Below are 8,618 nucleotides of genomic sequence, written 5' to 3' on the forward strand. Positions count from 1 at the left end.
GGGACTGGGAGTGTGGATATGAGTAACACCTAGTTCCCAACCTCTAGACAGTCCACTGGGGCTGGTCTTAGTTACTCCCCCAAGCTCTGCTCCCATGCCCTGCCCCTCAGGACCCCCTCCTCAAAGAACCGAGAATAACGTTCCATTTCATTCCTGTCTCTGCAGGTGGGGCTGCTTCTCCAGGCTTGTCCCTTGGCCTCTGTAGTCCTGTAGAGCCAGTGGTGGCGGCCTCTGGTGGAACAGGCCCACTGAGCCAGAAAGCTGAGCAGGTGGCACCTGCTGCCCAGGCCTGGGGCCCAGCCCTGGCAATGCCACAAGCCAGGGGCTGCCCTGGGGGGACTAGCTGGGAGACACTACGGAAGGAATACAGCCGAAACTGCCACAAATTCCCGCATGTGAGGCAGCTGGAGAGCTTGGGCTGGGACGATGGCTACTCCAGAAGCAGAGCCCCCGACCTGGGTGGCCCCAGCAGGCCTAGGCCCCTGATGCTGTGTGGGCTGTCACCACGGGTTCTACCGGTACCCTCTGAGGCAGTGGGGAAGGAGGCCAGCTCCCAGCCTGACATCTGCATCCTCACCCTCGCTATGATGATCGCTGGCATCCCCACCGTGCCTGTCCCAGGCGTTCGGGAAGAGGACCTAATCTGGGCCGCTCAAGCTTTCATGATGGCCCATCCGGAGCCAGAGGGTGCTGTGGAGGGGGCGCAGTAGGAGCAGGCGCATGCCCACACAGCCTCTGGGAAGATGCCCCTAGTGAGACCTAAGAGGGGCCAGCCTCCTGGCTCCTGCTTGTAGATGGATGAAATAGCACCAGATATGTAGGGTGGCTTCTCCGTATGGTTCTTGGGCAGACAGGGTTGGGAGGAGGGCCTATGGCAGGGATGGGGATACAGCTGGTGGTTGAGCCATTCTGACAAATTCCAGTCCTTCATCAGGGACTTCCAGACCCTAAAGTTTCTCCAGATACCACTAAGACAGGAGATAGGTTTTGTTGGGTAGATATAATGTAAATATCTGAGGTAGGGGCCCCTGCTTGGAGAGTTGAGGCTGCTTTTATGTTGTTTTGAAGACTTGATCAGAATTTTTTTTTTTTTTTTTTTGAGATAGGGTCTCACTCTGTCACCAATGCTGGAGTGCAGTGGCACGATCACAGCTCACTGCAGCTTCGACCTCCTGGGCTGCAGCTTTGACCTCCTGGGCTCAAGTGATCGTGCTACCTCAGCCTTCCTGAGTAGCTGGGACTACAGGCACGTGCTACATCCAGCTAATTTTTGTATTTTTTGTAGAGAAGGGGTTTTGCCATGTTGCCCAGGCTGCTCCAATCTGCCTGTTTTGGCCTCCCAAGGTGTTGGGATTACAGGCGTGAGCCACCATACCTGGCCTACCCAGAATTTCTTTTTTTTTTTTTTAATTTTTATTTTTTAGACAGAGTTTTGCTCTGTCACCCAGGCTGGAGTGCAATGGCATGATCTCGGCTCACTGCAACCTCTGCCTCCCAGGTTCAAGCGATTCTCCTGCCTCAGCTTCCCGCGTAGCTGGGATTACAGGTGGCTGCCACTACGCCCGGCTAATTTTTGTATTTTTAGTAGAGACACGGTTTCACCATGTTGGTCAGGCTGGTCTCAAACTCCCAACCTCAGGTGATCCGCATGCCCCGGCCTCCCAAAGTGCTGGGATTACAGGTGTGAGCCACCACGCCTGGCCACAATTTCTTATATTAAGTCCTAGGCATTTTAATTCTCCTCTTGCCTTAAATTTCCCAATATGTTGAAGGCAGGTAATAGGACCATAGGCAAGGAAGGAAAATTAATACTTAATTGAGCACCCACTAGGTATGCCTGCTCTGTAAACATACCCTGTGGAGATCCCCATTTTTACAGATAATCAGGTTGAGGTTTAGAGGGGTAACTTATCCTAGTAAGTCTTATAGCTAGTAAAAGGCAGAACCAGGCACAAAAATCAAGCAGGGAAGGAACCAACCAGGATTCACATGTTGTATAACACTCTAAAGTCTATTCTTTCCATGATATACCCTAAACTGCCTTCTATGGAACAAAAAAAAACTAGACAAGTGCTAGAATATGCAACATTCAGTTTTATTGACCCCAGCATGGGACAAGGAAAAAAGTTCAGGGAGCCTGGCTGAGTCAGCTCCCCAGAGGGGCCTCTTCCCCTGTAGGAAGCCTCCCAGCCCAGCTCACTTAAAGGAGATGGGTTAAGTGAGTCATCTCATGATTGGGGCAACTGCTACCAAGCCCCAAACCTCAATCTCACCACCTGATGTTTTATCTCTTATCTTAGACCAGGGGTTGCCGTTATTTTATTTTTTTTCTTAGATGGAGTCTCGCCCTCCCAGGCTGGAGTGCAGTGGCAGCAGGATCTTGGCCTACTGCAACTTCTGCCTCACAGGTTCAAGCGATTCTCCTGCCTCAGCCTCCCGAGTAGCTGGGATTACAGGGTGCCCGCCACCACGCCTGGCCAATTTGTGTATTTTTAGTAGAGACGGGGTTTCACTATGTTGGCCAGGCTGGTCTTGAACTACTGACCTCAAGTGATCTGTCCATCTCAGCCTCCCAAAATGCTGGGATTATAGGCGTGAGCCACCATGGCCAGCTGGACTGCCTGTTTTTGTATGACCTTTGAGCTAAGAATGGTTTCTACCTTATGAAAATGTTAAAACAGGCCAGGTGCGGTGGCTCACACCTGTAATCCCAGCACTTTGGGAGGCCGAGGCGGGTGGATCACGAGGTCAGGAGATCGAGACCAACCTAGCTAACACGGTGAAACCCCGTCTCTACTAAAAATACAAAAAATTAGCCGGGCGTTGTGGCGGGCGCCTGTAGTCCCAGCTACTCGGGAGGCTGAGGCAGGAGAATGGCGTGAACCCAGGAGGCGGAGCTTGCAGTGAGCAGAGATCGCGCCACAGAACTCCAGCCTGGGCGACACAGCCAGACTCCTTCTCAAAAAAAAAAAAAAAGAAAAAAAAAAAGAAAATGTTAAAACAAAACCAAGAATATACAACAGAGACTGTATGTGGCCACCTGAGTAAACTAAACAGATTAAGATTTGCTGACTCCTGTCTCATTGAGCTAGACACATACTAGGTAGCAGGCCATGGTAGATGAGAAGACCCTTGAACCTTGTCCTTGTTCTGGAAGGAGGGCCCACGGAAGTACAACAGTGTAAGGGAGTGTGTGTGTGTGTGTGAGTGTGTGTGTGTATGGGTGGATGTGAGTGTGCACAGGTGCATGAGCATCTCTGGTCATCGAGAATAATCAGAGTTGGACCTGCTCATAAGGCCCAATCCAGCTGTCGGCCAGTTCCCTCAGGGTGCTGTACCTCCGCTCAAACTCCTCCTTGGTGCAGTGCTGTAACAGCTGACCCACCTCCTCGGTGAGGTGAGTCACTGCCAGGTGCTTATCCAGGGTCTCACTCCACTTGCTGCCCAGGATGCTGTCTAGACTGGTAGCGCAGCCTGCCGTCCACTGAGCCGGCAGCATGTCGGGCTGGAGCACCTGGCGGCGGGCACTGAGCATGGCTAGGATGTGGCGGCAGGGCAGGTGGAAGGCCTGGTTAAAGTAGCAGCTGCAGCTGGCAGGGGGCTGGGGCTGCACCTTATGGGTATCTTCCAGGATCTGTATGTTCATCTTTTCTGAGCCAGAGCCAATGAGGTGTGTGGATTTCTGGACCACAGCAAGCTCGCCTAGGCAGAGTTGGGCTGCTGGCCCTGTGCAAATGGCATTGAGGGAGTGCTGGATGTGGGATTCTACCAGCTGCTCCACTTTGGGGCTTTCGGGGATGGTGTCTGAGGGAGCATGATTGTTCTGGGCACACAGGCCCTGGTTGAAGTTTGCCTTGTCTGCAGAGTTCTGCTGCATGTAACGGAACAGAGAAGCCATACCTTGTTTCTCAGATGGCGTGGTACCAAAGAACTGGCTGAGGATGCGGGTGGTGACCTCGAGGCTCTGGAAGTAGCGGCTGCTCTCAGCTCGGCTTCTCCAGCGGTGAGCCAGCCAGATGCGGTCGTTGAGCAGCCAGTGTGAGTGAAGCTCAGGCAGCTTGGCTGGAGGGATACAGTTGCTCAGGAGTGTATACAACTTTCTCAGGTTGCCTGCTGTGGCTGAGCACATTGTGCTCTGCAGGGAGGTCAGAAGCAGCCTTTCCACGGGCCGTTCAAGGGACAGCTGATAGAACTTGGCCTGGAGGAACTTACAAATGTGGAAGGCTGAGAGCAGGACCTCAGCTGTCGGGAACTCCATGGCTAGGGTGGGCAGTGGAAGGAAATGAGGATCCACCAGAATGGTACAGACTTTCTCCCATGCTGGGTTAAACTTCTTGAATACCTGGAACATCTGGGCCAGGCCTTCAGTGTCCTCCTTGGCAGGGATGGCAAAGTAGACTGCTCGGGCAAGATGACCCTCCAGCTGTACTCGAGGTCCATCCACCAGGAAGGTATATAAGACCTTACCCCTTGGGTTATAGGTCCGGTGGATAAATAAGATCTCAGGGAAATGGTCAAAGACACTCTGCATAAAGGAGCTCTGGTAGTTGAAGGTATCTAACTGGGCAGTCTTGTTAACCTGGTGCAGCAGCATAGGTGGGCTTGAGTCCTTAATCAGGAGCCCATTCAGCATTGTCAGGGCCATGGGAGAGATGGGAGCTGTCCAAATGCCAAGGTCAAAATACTTTCTTTGCAGGGCAGCTGACCACGAGGCTTTGAGTCTCTCAAGCATCAAGTAAGTTGAGGCTGGAGGCTAGACAATCATTCCCAGATCTTTTTCCAAAGATGGGCCTATGGAGAGGAACAGAGGTTTAAGGAGACAGCAGGGACCTGGCTCTTCAATTATTCATCCACACAATATTTGTTGAACACTTACTATATGTCAGCACTGTTCTAGAGGAAGACACACAATACACATGTAAACAAATAAGCAAAGATATATCCAATAATGAAGCTTACAAAGACCATAAACCTGAGTAACATGTCAAAGAGTAAGCTGGGGAAGGGAGGGATACTTAAAGTGGTAATGGAAGGCCTCTCAGGGGAGAAGGATGACATTGGAGCTGAAATCTAAATGATAAGAAGTTAGCTATGGAAAGATATGGTTCCAGGGGATTTAAATAGGTACGGCCAGAGCTGCATATGGCCTTTTAAAAAAATAGCATTCTAGCCAGGTGCAGTGGCTCACACCTGTAATCCCAGCACTTTGGGAGGCCGAGGTGGGCAGATAACTTGAGGTCGGGAGTTCAAGACCAGCCTGGCCAACATGGTGAAACCTTGTCTCTACTAAAAATACAAAAATAATTAGCTGGGCCTGGTGGCCCATGCCTTTAGTCTCAGCTACTCGGGAGGCTGAGGCAGGAGACTTGCTTGAACCCAGGAGGCTGAGGTTGCAGTGAGCCAAGATTGCGCCACTGCACTCCAGCGCTGGGTGACAGAGTGAAACTCTGTCTCAAAAATAAAATAAAATAAAAATATGATTTTATATTTATAAATAATTGATTGGCATCCATTCTTTCCTTTGGTCCTGGTATGTATAAGAGAACTGCAGGCCGGGCGCGGTGGCTCACGCTTGTAATCCCAGCACTTTGGGAGGCCGAGGCGGGCGGATCACGAGGTCAGGAGATCGAGACCACGGTGAAACCCCGTCTCTACTAAAAATACAAAAAAATTAGCCGGGCGTGGTGGCGGGCGCCTGTAGTCCCAGCTACTCGGAGAGGCTGAGGCAGGAGAATGGCGTGAACCCGGGAGGCAGAGCTTGCAGTGAGCCGAGATCGCGCCACTGCACTCCAGCCTGGGTGACAGAGCGAGACTCCGTCTCAAAAAAAAAAAAAAAAAAAAAAGAGAACTGCAATTGCTCCAAACTTGCTGTGTTATCTTGGGCAAGTCAATGACCCTCTCTGAGCCTCAATCCCTTCCACCATAAAATATGGCTAACAAATGTACATAGCTTCTCCTGCCTCTACTATATCCCTCTTTTAGCAGCAATACTCTATTCCATTGTTTCCTCTGTTTGGCCCCAGACCGAGTTACTGTCCTCATTTTACAGATGATAAACTAAGGCTCAAAGAAGCTAAGTGACTTGCCCACCATTACTCTGTAAGTAGCTGAAAGTTGAGTCTTTGGTTCGGGATCCTGACCGCTGTCCACAGTACCTGGGGTCCAAAAACCAACAGAGAGGGAATACGGCCTTTGACTTCTCACCTCTAACCTGGGTGGCAGATGTGGATGTCTGACGTTCCCAGAGTCCAGCTGGAGCCGGATGAGAAGAAAATCTCCCTCCTACCCCTTTGGGAGATGTGTGACGGCTGACTGCGGTGATCCGCTGTCTCACACTTCCACCCCTTCAGGAAGCACTCACCCACAGCCAGGCTCCGTCGCCATTTCTCCCTATTTGACCCTGCCTCCGACTCTGACTGACATCCAAACTCACCAACCACAGCGTCAGCATCGCAGTGACTCGGACCAATGTCTGAGGAATTCGCGTTCACGCTTTAGCGCCACGGACCAATCGTAGCGTGACGATTTGCGGGCGGGCCGTGTTGCCAGGGTTACAAGGAGCTGGCTGGAAGTAAAGCCTTGAAGCTGGAGCTCTGGGGCCTCCCTTCAGGCTAGGCGACTGGAAGGACACGTTACTATGGAAACTCCCTCAAAGGCAGAAAATGAAAAGGAAAATAAATAGTTTTATATATATATATATTATATATATTTTTATATATAATATATAATATATATTATATATATATATTTTATATAATATATATTTTATATATATATTTTATATAATATATATTTTATATATATATTATATATAATCTATTTTATATATATATTATATATATATTTTATATATATATAATATATATATTTTATATATATATTATATATATATTTTATATATTATATATATTTTATATATATATAATATATATTTTATATATATATTATATATATATTTTATATATATATTATATATATATTTTATATATATAATATATATATTTTATATATATATTATATATATATATTTTATATATATATTATATATATATATATTTTATATATATATTATATATATATATTTTATATAATATATATATTTTTTTGAGATGGAGTCTCGCACTATCGCCTGGGATGGAGTGCAGTGGCAAGATCTCGACTCACAGCAACCTCCGCCTCCCGGGTTCAAGTGATGATTCTCCTGCCTCAGCCTCCTGTGTAGCTGGGATTACAAGCACCCGCCACCACGCCCAGTTAATTTTTTGTATTTTTAGTAGAGACAGGGTTTCACCCTGTTGACCAGGCTGGTCTCGAACTCCTGGCCTCGTGATTCGCCCACCTGAGCCTCCCAAAGTGCTGGGTTTACAGGCGTGAGCCACCGCGGGTTTTGTTTTGTGTGTGTGTGTGTGTCAAACTCTAAAGCCCCTGGAGTTTAGGAAACGGTGCATATATACTCGTAACGCATATTCTACCTTATGGGGAAACTGAGTTCCAGGTCTCAAATTCTACTCCTCCTTCGGGGATCAGGAGCCCTACCTTTAGAGCTGAGGAAATCCAGATCCCCTTAAACAAGCCAAAACTTGGCATTCTCTAGCCCGACCCCCTCCAGTATTCTACAGAATGGTGCCATGACTTATTTAGGGTCCTACTACACTAGTGCAAGGGCCTACTGACTGGTCTCTTGTCCTCAGTTCCCTTGAAGATGGCAGACTTAGAAAGCTGGGTGTTTACCAGGCCTTGGAGGATTAAGATTACCAACTAGCAACATCGAATCAGTGTTGGTACTTACGCATTGAAAATGTTATTGGGCCGGGTGTGGTAGGTCACCCCTTTAATCCCAGCACTTTGGGAGGCTGAGGCAGGTGGATTGCCTGAGATCAGGAGTTCAAGACCAGCCCGACCAACATGGTGAAACCCCATCTCTAAATACAAAAAATTAGGCGGGTGTGGTGGCACATGCTTATAATCCCAGCTACTCGGGAGGCTGAGGCAGAATCGCTTGAACCCAGGAGGCAGAGGTTGCAGTGAGCCGAGATTCTGCCATTGTACTCTAGCCTGGGCAACAAGTAACAAGAGCGAAACTCCATCTCAAAAAAAAAAAAAAAAAAAAAAAAAAAGGTGCTTATGTAAACTTAGAGGGGAAATTTGGGATTAGAACAGGCCAACATGCTAATTTTTAAAGAAGAAACTGAGGTCAAAGAAATTGCCCACAGTTCCCCAGCAAGTTGCTGGCAGTCAAGTCTAAGATTCAGGTTTTTCCCCCACACCCTCCAGTCTATTTGGCCTCTTCCCACTAGAATATAAGGAAACCTGAAATCAACCTTGAAGGCTTGGTTGTAGGAAGGGGGCAAAGTAAGACGCAGATTGCCAAATCCTTGAATGTGAGGCATCAGGTTCTATTTGGCTCCACAACCCCATTAGGTTGCTAATACTCAATTTTCTTTTTTCTTTTTTGTTGTTGTTTTTTGCTTGAGATAGAGTCTCACTCTGTCACCCAGGCTGGAGTGCAGTGGCACGATCTAGGCTCACTGCAACCTCTGCCTCCTGGGTTCAAGTGATTCTCCTGTCTCAGCCTCCCAAGAAGCTGGGATTACAGGTGCGCCACCACACCTGGCTAA

The 8,618-nt window shown here is 48.4% G+C and overlaps 2 protein-coding genes across 6 annotated transcripts in view; one reads left to right on the forward strand and one right to left on the reverse strand.

Moving 5' to 3' along the window:
- The window catches only part of SPATA25 (spermatogenesis associated 25), a 4,414-nt gene extending 1,350 nt beyond the window's left edge, over positions 1-3,064 (forward strand). For both annotated transcript variants that reach the window (XM_063634159.1, XM_055265282.2), the window contains exon 2: positions 166-3,064. In XM_063634159.1, the coding sequence (XP_063490229.1) occupies positions 166-710 (545 nt within the window). In that variant the 3' untranslated portion in view covers positions 711-3,064. The remainder of the gene's footprint in view (positions 1-165) is intronic.
- ZSWIM1 (zinc finger SWIM-type containing 1) lies at positions 2,075-6,532 on the reverse strand. Of its 4 annotated transcripts, none has more exons than XM_055265278.2 (2): positions 6,434-6,532; positions 2,075-4,791 (listed from the first exon to the last, which is right to left on the reverse strand). In XM_055265278.2, the coding sequence occupies exon 2, from the start codon at positions 4,730-4,732 to the stop codon at positions 3,275-3,277; it is 1,458 nt and encodes a 485-aa protein (XP_055121253.1). In that variant the 5' UTR covers positions 4,733-4,791; positions 6,434-6,532; the 3' UTR covers positions 2,075-3,274. The 4 variants fall into 4 exon arrangements, with proteins under 4 accessions (XP_055121253.1, XP_055121250.1, XP_055121252.1 ...); XM_055265275.2 differs by lacking the exon at positions 6,434-6,532 and adding an exon at positions 6,205-6,421; XM_055265277.2 differs by lacking the exon at positions 6,434-6,532 and adding an exon at positions 6,362-6,404.
- Positions 6,533-8,618: the final 2,086 nt, after the last annotated feature.

This window comes from Symphalangus syndactylus, chromosome 24 (genome assembly GCF_028878055.3).
Source record: "Symphalangus syndactylus isolate Jambi chromosome 24, NHGRI_mSymSyn1-v2.1_pri, whole genome shotgun sequence".
NCBI lineage: Eukaryota > Metazoa > Chordata > Mammalia > Primates > Hylobatidae > Symphalangus > Symphalangus syndactylus.